General features: G+C 45.2%; 2 protein-coding genes across 5 annotated transcripts; both read right to left on the bottom strand.

Moving 5' to 3' along the window:
• Positions 1-252: 252 nt before the first annotated feature.
• chpt1 (choline phosphotransferase 1) lies at positions 253-4,297 on the bottom strand. Its single transcript, XM_061667356.1, has 8 exons — positions 3,903-4,297; positions 2,660-2,807; positions 2,427-2,568; positions 2,264-2,348; positions 1,836-1,967; positions 1,601-1,759; positions 907-1,032; positions 253-689 (listed from the first exon to the last, which is right to left on the bottom strand). Exons 1-8 carry the CDS (start codon positions 4,140-4,142, stop codon positions 573-575), a joined length of 1,149 nt encoding a protein of 382 aa, XP_061523340.1. The 5' UTR covers positions 4,143-4,297; the 3' UTR covers positions 253-572.
• Positions 4,298-4,992: 695 nt separating this feature from the next.
• On the bottom strand, positions 4,993-24,088 carry mybpc1 (myosin binding protein C1). Of its 4 annotated transcripts, XM_061667969.1 has the most exons (31): positions 23,852-24,088; positions 21,044-21,070; positions 19,742-19,813; positions 18,658-18,705; positions 18,066-18,107; positions 17,640-17,681; positions 17,157-17,267; positions 16,396-16,544; positions 16,203-16,320; positions 16,078-16,126; positions 15,596-15,652; positions 13,969-14,135; positions 13,766-13,898; positions 12,815-12,939; positions 12,631-12,736; positions 12,381-12,547; positions 12,128-12,293; positions 11,942-12,048; positions 11,726-11,862; positions 11,481-11,640; positions 11,270-11,374; positions 11,013-11,201; positions 10,373-10,507; positions 10,103-10,270; positions 9,903-9,991; positions 9,618-9,813; positions 9,403-9,542; positions 9,163-9,322; positions 8,780-8,916; positions 8,494-8,680; positions 4,993-5,669 (listed from the first exon to the last, which is right to left on the bottom strand). In XM_061667969.1, exons 1-31 carry the CDS (start codon positions 23,871-23,873, stop codon positions 5,572-5,574), a joined length of 3,609 nt encoding a protein of 1,202 aa, XP_061523953.1. In that variant the 5' UTR covers positions 23,874-24,088; the 3' UTR covers positions 4,993-5,571. The 4 variants fall into 4 exon arrangements, with proteins under 4 accessions (XP_061523953.1, XP_061523954.1, XP_061523955.1 ...); XM_061667970.1 differs by lacking the exon at positions 15,596-15,652; XM_061667971.1 differs by lacking the exon at positions 15,596-15,652 and having other exon boundaries at positions 16,078-16,123.
• Between the last annotated feature and the right edge of the window lie 547 nt (positions 24,089-24,635).

The raw sequence follows: 24,635 nt of genomic DNA, 5'->3' as shown, positions 1-24,635 counted from the left end.
TGTACTGCAGTTCTCAGTGGGAAAACATACAAAGTTGGTTTGGTTTGAAGTATTCATTTTTTTTTTTTTTTTTTTAAATCATAACAAAATGAATTAAGGCGACTTCAGCTGAATTGTAGACAATCACAACATTCATTATTAGCCCTTAAGGGAGAAGAAGTCAGAAAGCAGAACAGGATGAGATGAAAACGCAGCTTCACGTAGCCTGCTGACCAAAATGCCTCACTGGAAATTACTCCCCCCCCCCCCCCCCCCCCCCCCCCATTTAATACATCTATTGATCGCATTTAGTCACATTTGGACAAATAAAAAAAAAAATTTCTTTGTTTCGACAAAAATTTGCAGATAAAAATGATCTTAAAAAAACGTTTTGGTATCTTTAGATGAGTTCTTTTAAGTTTTAGAGCATTCGTTTACTTTGGTGGGCAAGTTAAACTTTTTTTTTTTTAGGCAGAGGTGGTCACTTGGTCAAGGCTTGGGGTCCAGGTTCTCTTCTCATCGTCGTCGTCATCTGCTTTCAGGAGCGGGGAGAGGTCCGCGTCTCCCCCCGCCTCCTCCCGCCGGGCAAGCTGTCAGTCGCGGTGGGCGGGGCCGGGCGCCGTGATGCTGAAGACGTGGATGCGCAGGTGGCCGGCGATCTGGTGGCACACGCCCGTGCAGTAGCCCGTTAGGTCCACCAGGGAGAGCACCTGAATTCCACGGGGACGGACGGGTCAGAGTGTAGCGAGGGTTTTCATTTCATAGTAGCATAATTTGAACTCCCCTATGCGTTGGAATGCACGTCCAACTGTTCAATATTTCAGCACTTTATGCAAAACTAGTTGATAATTGGAGAGGATTTTCCACTCTGAAGCTTTGATGATGCTCCATTTTGACTGATCATAAAGTGCAAAATCAGGAACTGACCATGGCGATCCAGAGGACAATGTACTCGTCGACAAAGCTGTTGAAGTACTGGTTGAGGAAGAGCAGACCCGGACCGACGAACGCCGTGTCTGGGAGGTGAAGCTCACTCTTTGTCATGTGCGCCACCTGTGGGGGAGGGGAAAAAAAACCCTGTAAGTCCCTGTTCTTTGAAACTATGTCTTGTAAATTGGACACACCACAGAGAAGAATGTCGTTGACGCTCGAGGCCCCTGTCGTATCTTTATTTTTTGAAGCAAAAAGACATTCCCCTTGCTCTTTCGCATTCTCTGTGTGACTTGCGCACACTCACGGCCGACAACGAGGCGCTCTAAAGCGGCCAGGCCGGCAGACTATCAGGAGGGAAGATGCGTTTTTGGGGTTTCAGCATAGTTGGCTAGCTAACTGCACGTCGCAATTGCGCTGGATAACTGCTGACGTGACTGAACGTGTGCAAAGTTGTCATGTCGCGGGGGAGCGGCGGCTCAGCCGGACACTTTTGGCCCCGCCCAAAAAAATAAAATCAAGAAAACTGGAATGGTGAAAAACGATGTCTCCACAATTCAGTACTCCATAGTTCTCAGTCTTTTCACGTTCATCAATTATTTTCAAACATGTATAACGTATTTAGAAACAAATCTTAAGATGTCACTTTAACTCGATTTGTAAAGACAAATCTCCATAAATGGAAACGTACCACGAGCTTGTTGGAGATCTTGGCGATGACCATGCCAAAGGCGAGCAGGTAGAGGCAGGGGTGGTGCTCAAAGAGCTGGCTGGACGACTTCTTGAAGATGATGAAGGCCAGCGTGAGGATGAGGCCGATGTGCAACCCGGGACTCAGCACGCTGGTGTCCTGGGCGCCACCAATCTTTATTTATTTGTAACATCGCGGCGTCTTCTATTGTTTTCTATTATTCAGGACAGCTTACCGCCACAGTGGAGCCATTTTTACCGACGCCCCCGTTGAGAATGACGTGGAAGTAGTTGTGGCAGGAGTAGAGGGCCCCGCCGATGATGCCCACGATGGGGAAGGTGTACAGCTTCAATCCAATGATGGGCAACTTTAAAACAACACGCAGATTGAATAAATTTAACTCCACACAGTCAACAACAATGGAGAATAAGGTTCTACATCTTTGGTTGTCGTCGTCTTCCCATCCTTTGCCAACCAATCAATAGGCAGCTATGACTTTTAGGTACACCACCTCAATGGCAGGGATCACAAAGAGGTATAGAGTGTTCCTTCACTATTTGTGGGGGATCGGGATAGAGCCCTGTGGCCAGTAGTAAATTCCATGAGTACTTGATGCCCCAGCCCTTAAAAGGTTTCAACAGTGGTGGTTGGAAGTTTAGTTACCGTGGTCTGCCAAAGGCTCACCCCACCAAAGGCAGACATCAGGTACATGGTGATAATGGCAAACTGCACCTCTGTGACGTCGACCCTGCCCGGGAGAGAAAGCGTCACTCGAGGTGGACGAGCGTTGGTCGGCGTGTGTCCGAGTGGGGGCGGGGTGACTCACAGGCCAAAGCGGAGGGTTCCTGACACATACGTCTGCCAGTGGGCGCAGAAGAACATGAACATCCCGATGAAGCCGCAGAAGAATATCCAGTGGGGGTATCTGCCGATTCCGCACGAAATGCACGTTCCCACTGCGACAAACACTGCAGAACAACGACGCAACGCTTCAGTAAAAAAGAAATCAATCAATCAATCAAATAAAAAAAAAATAATCAAGAGCGGATGAGGAAGCACCTGTGGAGACTGCGTCACAGCCGTGGTCGAAGAGCTCGCCGAGGGCCGAACTGCTGTTGGTCCTGCGCGCCTGCTTGCCATCGATGGCGTCCAGAGACTGGTACACGAACAGGCCCAGAGCGCTGAGGATGAAGGCCCATGCTGGAGCCTGAACAAGCGGAACGACACTCAGTCGGAATTTACTGAGAAAGTACGAAAAGCGTTGAAAAACTTGAACTTCCTGTATGTCATTGATTCAGGCCCCGCCCCTAAGTTGTTTTTAACTAACAAAACGGAAAGAGAACAAACTCATTGTCAGAGGTATTGCAATAGTTTAGTACAGTAAAAAACTGAAAGAAAGTTGCCGTCAATTGAAAAACATGTAACTCTATAGTTTTTTTTTTTTTTTTTTTTTTTTTTTTTTTTAAATCCCCAAAACATGTTTTTCCTCATTTCTGATTTAAAAAAAAAAATGAACATGTGGAGACGCATGTTTCTTTTATTGTTACATTACATTAAAACCGAGCAATATATACTGTAAGCGTTTGTAACGAGTGAATAATCAATGCAGATAAGCATCCAAACAGATAAAATGTGACCTTTGAGTGAGTTGGAAGCGAGAAAGAAAGAAACAACAAGCAGGCTGAACTGGTCAAACGCGTGTCATTTATCCAAGAGTAAAGGTGCTCCCAGAATAGTGACGTCAGCAGACGTGATGACGTCAGCTAAGGTGACGAGCACCAAACACATTTTCGACTCACTTGGAAAAGGAAGTGGGTAACTTGAGGCTCCAAAGTGTTGGTTTGTTGCTTTCAGCAATGATCAACAAGGGCGGCATTGTGCTCCGCACTGTCCGTGTTTTGACACCAGCAACGCGGCGTCACATCAGCGGATAACAGCAGGTCCGCTTTTGCAAGAATGTGGCACACATGACGGATCGATCGATTGGACAAAAAGCATGAACGTAATCGTCCGCGATCCAATCATTGAACAAAAAAGTCAACAAAGCACTCAAGTTTCGTTCGACACCCAGTCGCAATTCAATCCCGTAATTAAACACAAATAGACGTGTTATAGATGCTCATTTGAACGCCGATTTCCCCGGAGAGCCCACTTCGTACAGGCAATGCGTTATTTGATTGAGCTCACTCAAACAGATTGAGCAAATAAACAAATGAACATGAAATCGCTCACGGCGCGGACCTGCTTTCGCCAGCGAGTGTCCGTGTCGGAACTTTTTCCAAGGTCGCCTCACTCGACTCACCTCCTCGGTGGCCGCGGGGCAATAAAACACGAGCAGGAGCGTGGAGACGATGTTGACCAGCAGCCCGACGATAGTGAGCGTATTCGGGGCGACCCAGGTCGGAATTTGCCGGACGAGCCAGTTCCAGTAGAGCTGACACGGCGGCTCCAGCAGGGAGCGACCCGAGGCGCTGTACTTGTGCTCCTCCAGCCGCTTGAGCTGCGCGGTGGACAGCGGCTCCGGCCACGGGAAACGGGCCATCGTTTCTCCTCAAAATAGACCGTCGCGAGTTCCTGCAGGCTCCCGGGGAAAGAGGCTCAGATTCGGCTACCTTCTCGGAGCCGAGCCCAAAACATAGCAGCGCATTTGGCCTGTAGAGGGAGGCGAATGTGTTTAGGCCATTTCCAAGGCGGAACCATCAGCGGGCGATGACGTTTCTGCCCGAGTTGTGTCTGGACACCGAAAAAGGGGGAAACTTCCCGGAACATCTTTTAACTACATTCATTTTTAAATTTGGCTTCACCTTAAATAAATGACACCGGTATTATTCATTCAATGAATCTTTACATTTTCCTTTCGTTAATTATGACAAGCGTTTTTTTTTGTACGACAAAATACATGCAAAATTACCACAACATTGTTTCCAGAAGTCTCATAATTAATATCTAGCGCTAATTTTTGATTGTTAACAACTACTTGTTTGTACTTGTATGTACAATGTCCGCGCCCTTCTTTATTTTACAGTTGCGATTCTGTCACTAATGCAACGCAAAAGAATCACTGTCCAAGTACTGTTAAGTTGTATTTAACTTTTTAGGACAATACATGAGCATTTCAACTTTGAGAACTGTTTGTTTTGAGACATTTGTGTTTAACCTTTATGTGCACTACATTTTAATCATAGTTTATTTCCCTATATTTATGTGCAGAGTTAATGTTCAATCTGTGCATAATGTGACAGTGGCTTACAATAATATAAAATGTAGTTTTTAGGAATGAAACCTCTGGTGTGAAGGACTACATTTCTATGATAATCAGGTTGAAATGGAGAAGCAGAAACTCTCTCAAAAATAATGGATTGAAATGGTAAAACAGCTCTTCGGAAACGGTGTCATAATTAAAATTGCCATTTATTGTAATCCATTGGCCATAATTACAAAGTTAAAGGCATGCGCATGTTGACCGAGCTTCAATCCTAGCTCAAGTCACCAATATGAATCCCCCAAAAAAAAGACAATATTTCATGCAGAATAAACCACATTTCTGAATCAAGTTTCCCTTCTCGTTAAGATGAGTCATCGACACATTCATTTATCCAGCAATTTTCTTCAGCGACACCATACAAAGACCAAACATTTTTGTTGATACAACCCCACCTTTTACTGAGCATGACCACCCCACCCAAAAAAAAGATGTAGTGTGATATTCTTAATGTTGTTTTCACACGTAGGCAAAACAAAAAGAGCTGCTGACATGCATCCGAGCTGACTAAGACGTACAAATAAAAAACAGAGGGTGACACAGCATGCCACACAAAGCCCGACGCGCCCTCCTCCCCCTTGACCCCGTTCACCCTTCCATCCCCGCATCCGCCTCCAGGTTGCCGGCCTCCCGTAGTGGTTGGCTGTAGGTGAGAGAAGAGGGGCGTCGCTCGCGGCAGCGCGTTTTGCGGCTAAAGCTCAACAAGTCTCTACTTGTCTTGTTCGACAACCTTCGTCTCGGTCATGTACTTGTCAATCAGGTGGAGGGGCACGCCGCGTTGCATGAGTTCGTAGAAGGTGAACCCTCCTACGGTAGGGAGCAGGGGGACAAGAGGGGACACTCGTCATCACGTCGGCAGGAACAGGCGAAAGTAGTTTTAGCATGAGGAAGGTCTCGTGTGTCCCAATACAGTTCTGCTTCGTATTCGTGTACCGTAAGCCATGAAATTCTCACCCAAAAATCCAAACCAGCTGAGGTGTAAGCTCAGTGAGCATATGGCCTGGGGTTAGTATAATACACACATACAGATATACATGGAGACGGTCACAGCTTCTCAGTCAGCCACAGTAACAGTCATTCAAATATCGGTCGCTTCAAGGGCATTCGGTAGCCCACCGATGGCGTTATCTATTGTGTGTTAGCATTAAGCTTGAGGAGGCTCTCTGCTTGTTTTTTGTTTAGTTTGGCAGTAAACTTGAGCTGTAGGTGGTATTAAACAGCTTGAAGCCTCATTTTTTAAGTTGTTCACGATCTGCCAAACTGCTAACCGCTGCTTGCGAAGTGAGTTGGGTTGCGATCACTGCCACGTTCGTATCTCAAATCTTTGCTCGCAAGTCAAAGCATAAAATTGTCCACGCGGCGGCTTGTATCTTGTCAAACTTGTAAGTAGGGTCACTCTATTCTGAAGACCCCTCTGGACCACAATTGTTCCCTTGTGACAAACATCTTCAAAGGTGAGTAGTTTTACTTTATTTTAGCAAATGCTTTATGCAGTAGTTCACACATTCACTGCCATTGACGGCTTTAGAAGTCAAATATCCATGTTAACTGGGAAGGCTGGCAGTGAATGAGTTAACTTGCCTTTATGCTTGTATGACAGAAGCGAAGAGGTATACACACTGCATGCGATGTAAGTGTTTTGAGTTTTCTTGTTTTTCCTAATAGCACCATTTCTTTTTTACACGTGCAGCAAAGAAGGGACTGCTACGATGTGAGATTGCATCAAAAGTAAATTGTTAAAATATTAACTTTTTTTTCCAAAATTGTATTTAATTTTTTCCACCACTCTGAACAAAGTAGAATTGAACTGGGACACAAGCCGAGGCCTTGTGCATACAGACGCTTTGCTAAAATAAAATAATAAAAAAAATCATCCAGCGCAGAAAAGACCCTGAAAAGTCTTCTGTTATGCACCAAATACAAACTGTTACTTGTTTTCGGTGCTGTATGACTTCCGTTGATGGCATCCAAGAGGAAAAAAATCGGTACGTCAACTGTTGTTTAGCAAGCAATTTACTCACCTTGTGTCGTCTGCACACAAAACTCAAGAGTCACAATATGGCAACCAGTGAGAAATACAAAATAGACTTGTAAAGGAGTCCGGCTATGAGGCTTCATGCAAATCCCGTTACTTTAAAACGGCCGATGTTCTTTCCGAGATGGGTGCTTCCTGCAATGGGAATAGCGGCCACAGTCCCAACCAGCAACTCAAAGTTAGGAAGCAGGCTGACGGCGGGATGCATAATGAATGACATAAGCTTCATATGCCAGATCCATATGAAAGCTTACCTTATGTGAGAACAAACATTCATGATTCTTGGGTTTGGACTGGGGGGGGGGGAGAGAAGAGAATAGGGGTTAACAAAAATGTTTACATGGGGTTATATGTGTGCACCAGGGGGAGTACCGCTGAGGGATTACTGAACTCTTTATATGAGGAGTTAACAAGTGAAAGTGGCACCATTGTTGAGAACACTGTAAAGTCAAATAAGTGAGGATGGAACTTTTAAAGGTGAAATTTGACATGAAATGAAATTTAAACGTGTACGCTACCTGCTGATGTCGTAGGCTCACTCTTACCATAGCAACGTTAGCCCCTTTTAAAATGGTAATGTAGGCGAAACATGTTAAAGAGTGACATTTCCCTCTTGGAACAAATACATCAATGAAGTTAGATTGAGGTTACCCATCTATATGTAAAGGTGCTTTTGCAAAGATGCCGTTGTCTCCAACCAATTAAAGCATGTATCTCCAAGTGATGATGTTGTTGTTGTTGTTGTTGTTTTTTTTTAAAAATCCATTTTGGATCAAAAGAAAAACTACACAATATGGAGAGATGCTTTACATTGGACACATTGCTTGATTGTCTTGGCTATGAAAGGCTCATTTATGCTCGTAGTACGAACAAAAATAGACACAATAAGCACCCTTTTAGTTCGATGCCATGATTGCATTGGTTGAGCCGTTAATCCGCCAGAGGGCGATGATCTGGATCTACAAATATGAAGGAGGAACATGGCAACGGTGGAGGAGGTATTCATCATTTCCTTCACCCAGAGACAAAATGAGATACAGCAGATGACACCTCCAGCCCTGTCAATGTTGATTTTTCGATGTTTTTATTTATTTTGTATTTTTTATATTTTTCACTGGCGTCCGTACCATTTCTGAAAATTATTCACTTCTGGGCATAACACTGTCCCCACACGGTTTCCGGTGGTACTGCAATGCCTGGTCCGTATGTACAGTTTGCACGTAATGTAGACCATAAATGAGCCTTGCCATCACTTAGTCCATCAGAGGGCTTTAAGATATTGGGTAAAATGTGTTCATGAATATCTGGGGAGATGTGCATCAGTGACCACTTTTAAACGCTTAAGTCATCTGTGGCTAGCTCCTGCAGCAAAAAAACAACAGATACTTACATGTTCTGAAACGCCAGCACTTTGGATTTTCCACAACACACATATTTGAAACACTGGTACCTCATTTGAATTGGGCTCCCAAAGCTCTATGACTCGAGTAATTATTGTTTTAATTCAAAGCAAAAAGGGCAATCTAAGCCTTGGGAAGCCAAAAGTATGAAGTGGTGCCAGGCTACCACAGCAGTCCACTCCGCGTCCACACTTACCTTTGACCTCCAGCTTACACTCCACCTGGGCCTCCCCCAAGTCGTTGATGGCCCTGCATGTGTACATGCCGCCGTCGTAGGGGCTGGGCTTCCTGATCTCCAACGTGCACACGCCCTGGTTGCTGAACATGCGGTAGCGAGGGTCGTCGCCAATGATGATCTTGTTCTTCATCCAGGTCACTTTGGCCTGCGGCAAACACACAAACATAGGTCTAGGGTTCCCGGAGTAATTTTTACATGTCGCTCTTCGGCGGGTTCCAACTTGCCCCTGGCTTTAAGAGTCTACCTTGGGGTGGGCCCGCACGCTACAGTTGAGAGTGGTGTTGTAGCCGGCGATGCCAAACGTGTTGATGAGCGGCTGCGTGAACTTGGGGGCCTCGTTGAAGTCGTGGTCGTTGTACTGGGCGATTTTCATCTTCATGCCTGCGGGTGGAAGGGTATAGAAATGGGGTCATGTGTGATACTAAGTGGTATCATGTGGGCAATTGCCTACGCGAATGAGGGAAGAACAATGTTTCTTTATTTAGCATTGGCTAGGAGTGGGAAATCACCATGTGGGGGCCTGTCATAAACCAACCTGTGGACCATACAAATTGTTCCCACAAAAAAAATGTCTTTTCTCTCAAGGTGATCTGACTAACTCCAAAAAAAAAAATCTGTAACTCGTACCGTCTTTGACGATGCGGGCACTTTTCCTGGTTTGAGTGGCCGACTCGCTAAGCCCACACATGTTCTCAGAATAGACCCTGAAGAAATACTCGTTCCCAACCACTAGTTCGGTGATGGCGATAGAGGTGCGATGGTAGTGCTCCAGGCATGTGTACCATTCCTACGTTGAGCACAGCAAAGCATATAAATAGGACGAACAAACAATTGGACTTTGAGGATTTCCTCAAATTTATCGTTTACCATTGTCTTCTTGTCTGCCTTTTGTATGGTGTAGCCAGTTATCGCAGCATTGCCGTTATCTCTGGGGGCGTTCCAGGACAGAGATACATTTTCTCCCCAGACATCTTCAATTGTCACAATCTGGGGAGGCCCAGGTAGGTCTAACAGCATGGAAATCGAAAAATGAACCAAAGTTTTGGCCTTGAAAATGTTCTTTACCCGCTTCATTCCCTCACCTATGATCTGTATGTCTAACTCGGCTGAATCAACGTGGTTTTCTACCTGCACCTTCATCTGATACTTCCCGGAGTGACTGCGCTCGGCTTTACGGATAAAGATGATGCTGTCACATTCCGTGTTACGGATGCTGACGTGGGCAGGATCAATGGGTTGGCCATCCTTCTGCCAGGTAACCTTTGGCCTAGGTTTGCCCTATAGAGACATTGTCACAGGGTTGTGAGGAGAATTCTGCTCAATAATGCTAAAAAAACAAACAGTACTGGATGTTGACACAGCCTTACCAGGAACGGCACCACAAGGTTGACTGCTTCCCCAACTCTTTTCGTGTAAGTCTGTTTCAGATGTCGAGGGACACGGATCTTGGGTGGTTCTTTGGATCGATGTATAGCACAAAGTACAAGACATTATCAATATTTCTCAGAGGCAACTTTCATTATTGATGATTTATTTATTTATTTCCCCCCCCAAATGTTTTGCTTACCGATAACCTCCTTGATAAGAATTGCATGCTGAGTGTTCCGTGGAACGCTGGCTCCAGCAGCATTTACAGCCTTGACTCGAATTAAGACTTTAGTCCCAGGTGTCAGGTCTTTGATCGTGTATCTGGTCTTGTCTATCAGTTCAGTGTTGGCTGCTTTCCAGTCATCAGCTGTTAGTAAAGAAACATTGCATCTTTTTAACTTTGAGTTCCTCAGCTTTCATGAGGGATAGCCCAGTGAGTCAGTATTTGTGGGAGAGCATGCTTTCTTACATCCTTCAAGGCAGTACTCCACCAAATACCCATCGAGACCAGCAGCTCCAATGGTTTCTGGAGGACGCCACTTGATGGTCACTGTGGTGTCAGTCACGTCATCCACCACCAGCATGGTGGGCTCACTGGTCACAGCTTGGAGCATGCAAATTTTGCTCATCAGGCTTTTGTTTTTATGACAGCATACACAAACAAGAGCAACACACAAACACATGAGCGAGGCGCCTCACTGTCTGCCAACCTCTGGTCTCTGTCCATTCTTTATTCGGAATCATTTAACTCCTACTGAACCCTCTCATGGACCGAATCTCCTAAACCTATAATCCGCAGATGGTTTGGCAGTCATTATAAAGATATATTTAATATCTTCTGAAGCTCCTGCATGGCCAGTGGAAGTCTTAGTTAAATGCTTTGGATGGTGGGAAAACTGGAGGCAACAGCTGTGTGCCCAAGGTTCCAAGGGCAGACCACCCACGTAATATTCAACCTGAACTCCGAGCAAAAAATGACAACAGCCTCTTAAACCACATTACACGCTGGTGACAGTACTGTGTTCAAATTAGGCACTCCAGAAATCATGCCAATGAAAAGCTGATCCATTGTCCTGGTGGACATTCAAGAGATTATTTGGAAAACTCACCGAGGGGGGTAAAGGGTTTGGATGGCTCACTGGGCTTGGACACGCCAATGGCATTGACCGCAAATAACCGGACTTCATATGGCACGCCTTCAATCATCTTCTTGGGCTCATATGTCGTCTCTTTGATCAGGTCAAAGTTAATTCTCATCCATCTTGAGCTCTGCTTCTTTTTTCTCTCAATATAGTAGCCTTTGGAGGACAAACATTCTTACTTTTTTGTGGCACGGTAAATCTGTGAGGTAGGCTTTGAGATTTACCTAAAATTGGTGAACCCCCGTCATATTTGGGTGCCTCCCATGTCATCTGGCACCAATCACCTCCAATCACAGGGACCGAAGGAGTATCTGGAGAATCAGGGATGTCTGCAGAAAGCGAGAAAGTAGTTTGGAGTTTTGTGTGTGTTTGTGTGTGTCTGTGTGTGTGTGTGTGTGAGTGTGTGTGTGTGTGTGTGTGTGTGTGATCTCTTACCTACAATCTTCAATTTGATGCAAGCTGTGGCCTCACCGGCCTCATTTTGAAGGACTAGTTTGTAGTTGCCTGTGTCCTCGCGCTCTGTGATTTCAATTGTCAGGCTAGTCTGGTCAACGTATGTTTCAGCTCGGACACGATTGCCGGACTCAAGAATAACCTGAGACAGAGATGCGGGTGGCCAAAGATTTCAGTTCTCGTAAAGTGCCGTCTACCCAGGCTTCATGTAAAAGTTAGACACTGACCCTTTCACCTTTCATCCACACCACCTTGGGGGCTGGTTCTCCACTGATGGGGATCTCCAAGCGCATTTTGTTTCCAGCTACAACTGTCACAGTGTTGTCCACGAAGTTCAAGCCCTCCAGGTGCACCCTTGGAGGGTCTAAAGAAAATGTTACATTAAACGCTTTGATATTTTTTTTGTGTGTGATCTCAAGTCAGTTAGCCTTATTGGAACATACCTATAACATGAACCTTGGCAGATAGGCTTTGTGAGTACCCCTCAGGTACAAAGGTGTAATCCCCAGAATCGTGAAGGGAACTCGTTTCAATTGAAAGTTCGTGGACCCTGCAAAAAACACCTTGATGTTATTCAACACTAAACACTCGTGTGCAGTCATTTTCTAAGTGTAACAATGAGGTCATACCTATTTTTGTGTACAATGTTGATGCGGTCGTTCGGCTGGATCAGCTGTCCATTCCTATACCATCGACCTGGGACGTTGCCTGGATAGATCTCACAGTGCAGCTTGAGAGGCTTGCCCAGCATCACCTTTGTATCCTGCAGGTCTTGATGGATCTTCAGTGGTTTCACTATTGACGAGATTAAGTTATATTTCACAACTGAACAAAGCCAATCTACGAGAGCAGGAAGCAAATGAACCATCACTGTTTACATACAGTCAATCTGTACATGAGCCTCTGACGAGCCTCCAGAAGCCATGATGGAATAAGTCCCAGTATCTTCCAGGGAGGCATCGTCGATCACCAGGGTGTGTTTGGTTCCCTCGCACTTGACTCGATATCTGGATCGAACCCCTGTTGGAATCTCAACACCGTTCTTCATCCTGAGAGAAGTAGCGGCATTCAGCTATGGTTCAGGAAAAGGACATTTCTATGGGGTTCTTATTGTGGTTTTACACCATCTTACCATTTGACTGGGGCGCCTTCCTCTGTCACCTCACACTCCAGCTCAATCTTCTCATTCACTGTGGTCACAACAGGCTCAAGGCCTTTAGTGATCTTGATTGGCAATTCTGTGGTTGAGAAATGGCGACAGCGCTGTAGAGAAAACCGCCGACAGTCCACCTAGATTAAATGTTTGCTTGTGATACCTTTGACAAACAGCTCCGTGGAGCACTTCTCATCGCCTGCCGCCACAGAATACGCTGCGTCATCATTCTGGCTGCAGTTGTTGATGACCAGGATCCTTTGTGTGCCCTTGTGCTCAAATATGTACCTAAACGTGATCCTTTAGTTATCTTGAGTGAACAACTTGCAACTTTCACTCTTTGTAAAATATGGAAGTGTCTAATGAATTTTTCAGAATGCAGCATGCACATCATATCGAAGAGCAGTTCACTCTGCAACACTGAACACGAAGGAGGTAGCTGGACGGACAAATCGACTTACTTCCTTTGACTTAAGGTCAGCGGTGGAGCCAGAACAGAGCCAGAGCACAGGAAGTGATTATGGCAGACAGGAAGGCGCATCATGACATGACAGACATAGACAGAGGTGGTAGTCAACCAAGAGAATGACAGGAAGTCCTGGCGATGAAACCAGAACACAGCAATAGCCTCCCAAATGGCTTTAGCTTGGCATGGCTTTGGCATTGACTTAGGTTTATGTGCAAGACTAGGATCATATTTACTCGACGACGATAAGCCCCTTCAGAGCGTCATCTCTGAAGGGGCTTATCGTCACTCTTTTGAAATGTTTTCCAGTAGAACTAGAAACACAAGCAGTTGTCAAAACCTTTATATCTACCCTCTTGCCAAAGGCACACTCAGTTAAAGGCCTGTGTGGGAGGTACCACTCTTTCCTGTACAGAGGCATACAAAGAGTAATCAAACACAACAGGACATTGTTGATTATCACTCAAATGTAGCTCTGCAGTCCTGGGAACTGATGAGAGCCACACTGAAGTCGAGAAGACATTGGTGAGACAACTGATATGGAAGAACACATTTCCGCAAATGAATGGCATCATGTGAAATGCGCTTCATTTGTGTTTTAAGGGCAGACAACATTTACGATACACAACAAGCGACATCAGGACATACTTGGGACTAGGACGGATCTCTTGTCCATTTTTGTACCACTTCAGGTCAACCGTCGGGTCAGTCAGATCGACGACAAGGCGGATCTTGCCTCCTTTATCCACCTGATACGCCGGCTCTAGCTTCTTTGCAAAAGCTGTGAAATGACACATTTATGTCAGCACAGTCTGCTCTGGAATTACAATGACTGGGTGACTCTTCCTTACCTTCGCTCTTCTTCTCCTCTTTGGGAATCTTCTTCATTCTGCGCAACAGGCCTCTCAGATCTGTGATACCATACATGAAGGCAATCTTCTCGTATTGATCTGGACGAGCATTCTTCAGGATCTCCCACACGTCCACCTCGGGAGTGTCGTCCTGCTGTTTATGCTCCCTGGGGGTGTTGGATATTATTGTGTGACGACAAGAGTCAAAGGATAGCGTTTGCAACATGTTCTGAGGAACTCGAACTATAACATGAGATTCTGTGCGGTATAATCAATTTCCTCAGGAGATGTCACACAAAGGGATGGGCTTCATGCAATGTCTACCTGAGTCTACCTGGATCTTGGAGAGGAATATTTGGTCCTAAAAGCCCTAAAGTGCCAAATCCTGCACAACAATGGAGGACAGCATTCACGCCATATGGATGACAAGCTTGTTGCCATTTCCTTACCATGAACAATGTTTATAGTTCCTAATAAGTAGCATGGTAGAAACACTTTTTGGTACTATTAAATACTTTTGGAAATCGGACAAAATTACCAATCGGACCGAATTGAAGTGCGTAATATTCCTGTCAGTCTGCTAATGCGGCCCTACCAGCATTATTGGTGCTTTATTTTAGATCGTTCTTCTCCAATCTTCTGTCGTGCTTTGTTCTGTACTTTTTTTTTTCAGGTTCCTTTTTTTCCCCCCCAAACATAAAATGTTATTGCCTGCAACATTGTATCAATACGGTTTGTCTTCTCCTATCCGGGCCATCCCATTTTTTTTACACTCACTCCACTGATTTATTCAGGGATGCTCGCACAGAGTTAGAGTCTTGGAGATGGTTGTTGGATTAGGTTTGTGGTATCTTTGTTAGTAAACATGTTGCCCTGCACAGAGCGGCATGTGCGTTAGTAGAGCATTCAATCAATTCTGTCTTTCGGGGACATTTTCCAAATGTCCGAAAGGTAGCAAGATGAAAAGAGTCAGAAAATATTATTCCATTCTTTACTTCTTCTGTTTATTTTCAGGTAATTATTATGTTGAAACCCGAAATAAACACGGCTGTATTTGCCTTGTATTTCCCACTTGAAATAGAATGACAATGTAGCGATAACACTATTTTACCGCATCATTTCTCCGTGGCTCCCTTGCACATGTTCGATCAACAATGGGAAACGGTGCTCCAGGACCATTTCCATCATTGCCAAGTGCAAGCAGGAGCCTTTCAGAATTGTGCTTTCAAATGAAGTGTTACCAAGCTACAGTACGCCGACACTCTTTCGCGTCCAATTCGGGGGGGTTTACCGGTCATGCTGGGGACTACAGGTTTCCAGTACTCACCCGCAGTAAGGTCTAATGCTTTTAATATATATGGTTTTCGCTCTACTAACCTTTGATGTCTGAATATGTAGGGGAGAAGAAGAGACAAGCCCAAAATACAATTTAAATTTATCAGGCCGTGTCTGCGTTTAGCTTTGCATTTATTTTGAGCAACCAAGAGAGGCTAGATATAGGCTCGCCATTCAAAGAGTTGCATCATAAAAATATATTTTTTTTCAAAGGAAGCCAAAAGAAGCACATGAAACCAATACTGGAAGAAGGGGGCAACATCCACCCGGTAAGTGGGCATGTGATTCTCACCTATGTTTAAGGAGAGCACTAAAGTCAAGCTCCCCTGCATCTTCTTGGCCTTCACTGCTGTTGTTAAAAGGAGAGATTAATAAAGATTTAATGAAACAGTCTCGAGAAAACAATGCTAAAAGAGCAACACAAAGCCACCGCTCAATCAGTATATTAGCTGTGAGCTAACAAGTGATTGGTGCTTACACAAAACTCAGTCTTACGTGTCTGGTTTTGAAACGTGGTGTTTTGTGTAAGTCTTGTGTCCCGGGTGACATTGACACCAGGATGCTTTGTATTGCTTTCCAAACACATTGTTTGAGGGTGATTTAATATATCAGAATTGGCCTTTAATTGGGTAAAGGCGCTTGTGTTGGTGGGTTGATTATAATGATATAACTGCTATCAATCATATCATGTCATACTGTATGCATTTACAAGATTGTACCTTTGCGTTGCATACTGATTACACACTCGACAATATCAACGTCTTCTTGTATTACCTCCTCTTGAAAGCGGATCGGATATCAATGCTTTGTGATCCACCAGCTTCTGGAAGACAGCGGTACACAATAACAGTACCACATTCGTGTCTTGACAAGAGCGCCTGATTGGTGCTTTAACCGACCTTTCACTTCCAGGTCAAAGGCGCAGCTATCAAACTTGTCCTTGTAGTTGACCTCGCACCTGTAATTGCCTGCATAATTCTCCTTGGCTTTGATGATGTGCATCTCAAATGTGTGGACCTGTCCGAGGAGACGCATATAGATCGTCACACAACAGCATGTTTTATCTGATGGACTCTCGAGGCTGATTCTTACCTTGGTGTTTCGGTCAAAGGTCTCTTTGAGCTGAAGATGCTTCCCTGTCTTACTGGCCAAGTCCATCCATTTCCCCTTAAACCACTTGACGGTTGGTTTGCGTAGAAGGTCTTTGGCCTCCACTTTTGCGACAAAGGTGATGTCTCCACCTTTGTCGGGCAGCAGAAATGACAAACGTGGACATTATTGTTGACTCTGTGTTTCAGGTCTGAAATTTCGATTCCCAAACATAAAAATTTGGTTACTCCCTAAGACACAAGCTTCCGAATATGCATCAAGTAATGTCATAATGTTGACAGATGCTTGTAAAAAAACAACCAGGGATCCATTTTGGGTCCTGACCTTAAGTTTGGGAAAGGCTATTTAAAAGCACCTTGACTCAATTGCCAAGAGAGGTTCAATTAATCCTCTTGGACCTTCCACATCCTGGTCACCACCTCTTCCAGCTCCTTCCCTCAGGTAGGGGCGATCGATCAATGCAAACTAAAACCAGCAGACATTCCAACAGCTTCTTCCCTCTTGCCATTAAATTGCTAGAGGCTAAGTGACTCTCCGTCGTGTCTTCTTATGTTCTATGTCTCAAAAGTATTTATTGTCAAAATGGCTGTCTATTGTCATACTAGAGCGGCTCCAACTACCGGAGACAAATTCCTTGTGTGTTTTCAACTTGGCAAATACAGAGTATTCTGATTAGAGGACGTTTTCTTCAACTATGAACCCTTAGTATTAGCAGTTTTGTTTTCGTTGTCTGTTGTGCTTACCGACGGTCACCATGCCGCTTACGGGTCTCTCTGTTAGCAGGGTGGACAGCGGTGGGGTCTCGATAGGCTTGTCCAGTTCCTCTGGGGGCTGGGACTCACCCAAAGACCACACTGGTTCACATTGAGGACACATGCATACAGTTGTCAATTTGAAAAAGGAGAACGTAACTCAATCATTTTGGTCACCGTCGGTCTGAACCACATTAAAACGACCCACCTTTTGCACTGTTAAGTGCCAACACACAGACAGACAGACAGACAGACAGACACACAATTGGACACATTCTCTCACTTTCACCAGCAGCAGCAGCAGTTTAAGCGACATTGAAAGCATGATGTCGACGCGAGGCAGCACAAAACTTACTTCATATGATGTCCGACAAGGATGACGGAAGAGCTTAATATCAGCAACGCTATTCTCTATTCCCTAGTGTGTGGAACAATATCAACATTGTCTAGTGACTGTGTCTACCACTCAATTACCTGAGTCTTTTCTCCCCGTGGAGGTAACAGGGACGCTATCATCTAAATAAAGACAAAGAGAGATTTACAGCATATTGGCGGGAATAGTACTGTAAAGTCCGCTGTAGCGAGCACACGCCAACACAAATGAAAGCCAAGCGATTAGTTTTTGGGGGAGTATTGACAATAGATTGTATCTGCTGTTTGAAGGGAAATACACAAAGAGCAAAATTGAAAGTGTAATTTTGAGTTAAAAGGTGGATGTTAATTTGTTAGCAAGGAAGCATCCCCACTTCTCTCTGTTGTACTACCAAAAGTTGTCATAACACACCCAAAAACATGTCTGGCAACATGTTTCCTACGCTCTAATTTTTTTATTTAGTGATTTAGGGAAGTTGACTGCGTTGGTCAGAAACGCTGTAATGGGACTGAACAGAGGCATCTTACTAGGCAGCTCAATTGAGAGTTTCTTGAGTGAATTGGCTTCCTCTGTGAAAAAAGCACAGTCATCATGGAAAATTATAAGAGGAGGCTCATGGATAGGTGGTTTCAACTCTCTCCCCGATGCCCACCGTCGGAAATTTGCTGTTAGATGCCCTTATCTCTATTTTCATTCACTCTAAATTTTAGTAGGAAGGTCACATTTATTTACGTAAATAAATTGCATTACGTTCGGTTAAATTGACTCCGTAGCAACCAATAAGCATCCACATGATGCATACATAGCATCCATGCGGAATACCAGGGTCGCATCGTTGCCTTTATTTGTCCAATAAAGGCTGATGCTAGGGCCTCTCGCACACACTGTTACTGCCTGTATGCCAGAGCACTGACATACATCTCAACGTTGAACATACTGGCTATCCCACTGGGAGTGTCAAGTACAAAGACGGAAGTCAGGCTAACCCTGGGCTTTATATCTATCGTAGGAATATACCCTATTCCTGACTGCTTGGGAAACTGTATTGCGTCTTAGCTTTTTGTAGTCGCGGGAAGATCAGCCGTCCTCGTGAATAATTGGCGTGGTTCGGTTACCAACCTGTAGGGGGCGATGGGAGCAGACTAGTGGCTGCGAGGGCGTTGTCATCTGCAATAAAGGTGTTCGTTGACAAAGAGATCCGCCTAGCCAACGCCGCAAATCTTTCACTCGCAGGCAAGACGGGTGACGTTGGACGAACATGCACCCCTTGAGCACAAAGCTCAAAAAGGCCAAAAATGCGTGGCAGTGTGAGATCACGAATGGATCTTTTATAGCGCGCATTCCTGCAAGCTTCTTAAGTGACCACCTGGTGGTGTGCTTTCAAATCAGCAAGTGCCAAACTCGTGCAACAATGCCCACAAAAAAAGCGGATTTCGACCTCAATAGTGTGTCGCAATTAATTTGAATATGATAGAAAAGTTCTCTTAGTTCGGTAGTTCAATTAAAAAAGTGAAAGTCATATTATAGAGACTATTAAACTCATAGAAGAGTACTTTTCCAAATTCCGGTTCCTATTATGTGAAGTGAATGTATATAATACGAGTATATGATTTTCACTTTTTCAATTGAACCACTGAAATAAATAATACAAAAGTTCTCTCCGATATTCAAATGTATAATACATTGCTAACAAGAACAGACACCAGAAAAACAATGTCACACAACTTTGTCCAGCCTTTTCTCAAATTTCGGTTCCTAGAAAACTTGGTGACTCACCTTTGATACTAATAGCACCTGCAGCTTTTACAAGATCATTTCCAGTTTTAGTCAAAATTGTTTTCGTCCACCCTTAGGCTTGAGATTCTGATGAAGAAGTGTAATGTTTCCATTTCACTCCTACCTACCACACCTACCTTTCACTCCTACTACTCATAGCTTCCCGTGTAACATCTCAAAAATGTCTTCACAGTGAAAAGCGTCAAGCCACAGGACAAGTACAAGGCAGCGCAATACGGTAAGAACAACAAAACACCACAAATACCTCCACCACAAAGAAGCTGCAGGCCTCGCAAAGTAAATAAAAAAATAAATCAATTAATAAAATAAAAAAATACATGTGATGGCACACCCCAAACCAACACGTGACGTGAGTGTGGGGGGAGGATGGAAGAAATGAGGACAGTGGGTGGTCAAGGTTACCCACCTGGGGGCGGAGAGACCTCCAGTGAAATCACAGGTAGGAGCGGGGAACCGTTACTGTCTGGTGCAACACTTTCTGAACATAATGTGACAAAGCGGCGGATGGATTTGGATGAGCACAAAGCTTTTGAAAGCATGTGTCGTGCCTCTCAGCACCCTCGTGTACACCAAATACACAACGACACACAGAAATACACACATCTACGCAGGTAACACACAGTTATACTTTATACAGCGCATTCTTGCAAGACAAACACCAACAATATCATTTCAGGCTTACAAATGTGCATGTGTTGATTTGGATTAATGATGTTCAAAAGTAGTTACTGCTACAGTATGCTTCAAACTAGCTTGCAAAGGTTAGCACGGGTATTCACAAAGTCATCTTTGAGCCACTGCTGGAGTTATTCTGCAAAAGTCCCAGGGGTATTTTTAGGGAGGCTTTCGGAGAACTTCTCGCAGCCTGAGCCTCAAGATGCTACGGCACCAAGGTCAAATCCCAGCGGCGGCAAAAAGATAGCCGCTAGCCACCCACCACCCCCAACCCGCTTGCCCTCACATGGGGCGGCCCGGCGCGTCAGCTGAAACAACAGCGAGGGATCAGCTGGCGGACGAGAGGAATGTCAGAGATGCTGACAGCTCGGTGGTCGTCACTGCGGGGCGCAGCAGCACCTTCATATTGTCTACCAGGATAAACCTGTCGTAAGGTTTGTGATCTCCTCTTGGGGAGATGTTGTCTGGTCTTCTCTTGCAAAGTCAGAAACGGCTGAAGCCCATTTCTGTCCCTCTACACTAGGCTGCGGTAGAAAAGCATTACAACTGTTCTCGCGTCGTTGTATCCTTAAGCCTTACTTTTTTTTTTTTATTCGCGTCTCTTGGTCAGCAGTGACCAAATGAATCGTGATTTAGTTGTCGGTTAAAATCCTGTTCCATTCGAGCTTGGCCGCACATTGGAATATGTGGTGAGCCCAGGGTTGAGTGTTGTTTGTACTCCCCCAATTGTTTGCCTGGGTTTTCTCCAGATACTCCAGAAACTCCATAAATGGCTTTTTTAGTTGTTTGTCTATATGTGGCTTGTGATCGACTGGTGACTAATCCAGGGTACACCCCGCCTCTTGCCCCAAAATTGGCTGGGAAGGATCCAGCTCACACGTGACCTGATGGCGGCGTCATTCTTTGTCCCTCAAAGGTAATAAGCTAAGTTATGGTTCGAAGCTATACGTTGACCAAACCAGAGACAAGTCTGAGTCTGCTCATCATTGGAGGGTGTGAGGTGACAAGAGAAGAGCTGTCGTTGGCTGCTCACCTTCCGGCTGGCCATTTGGTGTCTCATCTAGCAGTAGAAAAGAGAGAAGATATCTATTACAAAACAGTTTGTGAGTATTTCCTGCGCAACACTGACCTACTTCATTAGCTGACTCCCTAAAGTCTTAACTGATTAGAATGGAGGGCCTAGAGAATCACCACTTGTTCACCCTCTACCTCGTCCAATCATGCCAATGAAACCACAACTGTGACACAAAGAGATTAGGATGTGACATCTAAACCCCAAACGGCCTTTCAGCTCTGCAGTTATTAGTGGGTTATTGGTGCACCGAACCATGGGAGACGATCCAATACATAAAGGGAGTTAGACAACATCTGGACTTGCTCAGATTGGGATTTGCTTTGGTCTATTGTAACAGTGCAAACGAGTCACCGAGCAACCTTTGTTTAGGTGTTTATTGTCCAGCATAAATACACGTCAAATTGCCCAATTTTTGGGGAACTCGGTGCTCCAGTCAAGGTTTAGTGGAGAAAACAAACACCAGCAAAGTGATAACAACCATGAGACGGATGAACATGAAAGTTGGTGACCTTCGTCTGTTGTAGACTAACTTGGACCCAAAACCTCACCCTTCCCCTTGAGAGCCCATGATATGACAGTCAGCGGTGCACAACCAGTCAACCCTGCGATCTCAGCTCTGTCTACAGCGCATCTGCTGACAATGTATGCATGTATTTATTTATTTATTTATTTGAGAGCCTCTTTCTGCCGTTGTCGTCTCAGCTTTGGATAGCCCTGCATTTTGTAGTGATTCCCTGTCAGCATTCTGACTCCCAAAATTAACCACGACGCTCTCTCCCAAACAATGCGTTGCTGGCCACTGCAGCGCAATCCTACAGGGTCACATCATGCCGCCCGGAACGATGCTCACTCTCATGGCCGCAGAGATAATGAGGGTGCAGAAAGGTTTAGTTTTACCTCTGAGGTCTCCCAGTTCAGCTGACAAGGTTGCAGGTATTTTCAGCTGTTGCCTGTGCTGGCGCTCAGACAGAAAGGGGCTCACCGAAGCTCCAACTGTTGCCAGCGTTGCTTCTCCTAACATAGACCTTTAGTGTGTGTGAATTCAAACGTCTGTCAAAGTCTGCATCAATTGCATTCCCGCTGTCTCCCTTTAGTGGAATTGAATGAGGCCACTTTTCGTTTTCATTGACAATCAGATGACGACCTGTCTTGAGTCATAAGGAGCGTGTTGTGTAACATGAGATGGAGGAGAGAGCCCAGGGAGGGTGTTGGAACTCGGCGACAATCAATACTGTATCAAGCAGGGAAGACACTGTTGGCTTCTCCTCGAGAGAAACCCAAGACAAAGGAGCACGAGGTGAGGACAGTAGTGGAAGGCGTCTGGGCAGCGGGTCAAAAGGGGTGACTGCCCTTTGAGTGATGTATAAAGTAGCTGGGGGGTTGACAGATCTGATGCCTGGCCAATGGTGATGGTTGAGGGGCTTGGGTGTCAGTGGAGGGAGATGGCAGGGAACAAGGGCTGGGGATTAAAAGTGCGCTCATTCTGAACTATTCCAGGACAAGAATCCTGGCCCCAAGAGATACTCTGGCGGCCCATCATCTCCTGTTTGTCATCCAAAGTGTGTGTGTGTGGGGGGGGGCGTGGGGGGGTCTAAAACAACAGCTGGTGCGACTCATCTGAAGAACAATACTTTTCTGCACACATTTACAGTATCCATTGTGAGATGGGCAGCTATTTATGGTAATGCTTGTCAGTGGCTGTCTCTGAGGGGATCGGTGGATGCACACGCTGAACGAAGACATCCTTGTACCGAATTCCCAATTAAGAGAAATCCTGTCATGGCATATTACACAATCCAATACTGTCCAGTTGGAGGTATACGTTACAAGCAGAAGCCCCACATACCAAAGTTATGTTGTATTTCAAAATTGACGAATGGAGCTTGTGACAATAGCTGCAAGGAGGAAGCAAAAACTGTACTGTTCCTGCAAAATAATTTGTTACCTTGATAAAACAAGTGTAAAGTGGTGCTTTACTTCAAAAAAAAAATGTCTGATAGTACTGTACTTAAATGAGCTCTTGTGACCCAACAAGAATTTGCATTGATATTTGGTTGCTTGGTCAGCTCATAGCATCCCTCATACTTTGGCACAGCGTTGGTTTGGAAGGAAAATATAATACATCAAGATATCATTTCGACGGAAAGATTATATGGATGGTCCACGGACAAATCAAGGATCCCCGAGAAGATAGCAGGTTGATTAAAGGGGGGGGAAAAAAAAAAAAAAAAAAGTAGTCAACTATCAATGAGAAGGACGTATCCAAGTTTCCCAAATAGGTTTTATTTACTCTACAAGGGCATGTCTGATGAACCTCAGACCACCGCAGAGCTGCTAATGGAGAAGGCAGGAGTAATACCATCGCATAATGACAGACAGCCATGGATTAAAGAGGAATGTTGATGGACGTGATGTTGCAGATGACAGCTATCATGGTTTCAAAGTCAGGGCGGGACGGTGGAATGGTTTTAGATGAAGTGTCTAGTTTAATATGGGCTTTGTCATGAATCATCCTGGAGACAACTGGAACGGCTTATATCGTTGAGTCTAAGTCCGGCCACCGTTTCTGCAGGGCGGTCCCCGCGGGCCCCCGACTAGTAACGTTTAATTTGGATTGTGCTGCTTTGGCGTTCCATACATGCATGCATCTATCACGCAACACCACGACCACAAAGATGTACCCCCCTTAACTAATTTTCTTTGCCTGTGAAAAACACCCATCTCTGTGGCTATTGTTACTCATAGTCATCCCCGTTGCAACCCTACCTTTCTTCGGGGGCTCTGGCATCTTGAGCCGCGTCCCAGTAAGAGTGTCAGGCGGTCAACAAAAGGCGCTGCTTCCGAGCTGTGGGACTCAACGGGAGGTCGCCGGGACGAGGCGCGGGAGAGTCCACCAGCAAGGGGGGTGGGGGGTGGGGGGGGGAGCGGCAGGTAGAGCGAGAGAGCGTCGGCGAACTCGGACGAGAGTGATGGGAGATGAGGAGGGCACGGGGATACGTTTTGGAGGTCTTGGCAGGGGGAGGAGAGGAGGAACAGTGACAGATCCAGGAGGGACAAGGCTTTCAGGCCTTATATAGATAGGTGGCATGCTCCTCCTCTCCTCTCCTCTCGTGGAAAATCAAGCTCTGTCTGGCCCACACTGAGCATCACTGTCCCCAACCCATCCGCTGCCGTGCCATCTTTTTGGAATGAAGGCAGCGAGGCGATTTGAAGTTAATGTGGAGCTAGTTACTCTCGTTTGCACTACCAGTCGAAAGCTCGGACACGCTTCCTTATACTTTGGAGTGAGAAGCTGGATCCACATTTTTGACTGTTCGCGTAGGTCTTACAAAGAGACTTTTGACGTTATTACGAGTTGCCGTGGACAAAGAATCACAAGAAGAGTACACCTCCTTTTAGTGTGAGCTTTCACATCGAAACATTTTACTGACTAAAACATTCTTGTCACTTTTCCCCATATGCACCCCGAAACAGTCCTTTCAAGTGTATTGTCAGGGATTACTTTCAGCGGGGGCTTTAGAGATTATTTATAGCCGAAGGATGGTGTGTG

Source organism: Phycodurus eques, chromosome 22, assembly GCF_024500275.1.
Source record: "Phycodurus eques isolate BA_2022a chromosome 22, UOR_Pequ_1.1, whole genome shotgun sequence".
Taxonomy (NCBI): Eukaryota; Metazoa; Chordata; class Actinopteri; order Syngnathiformes; family Syngnathidae; genus Phycodurus; species Phycodurus eques.
This window is presented reverse-complemented; position numbering and strand designations above follow the sequence as displayed.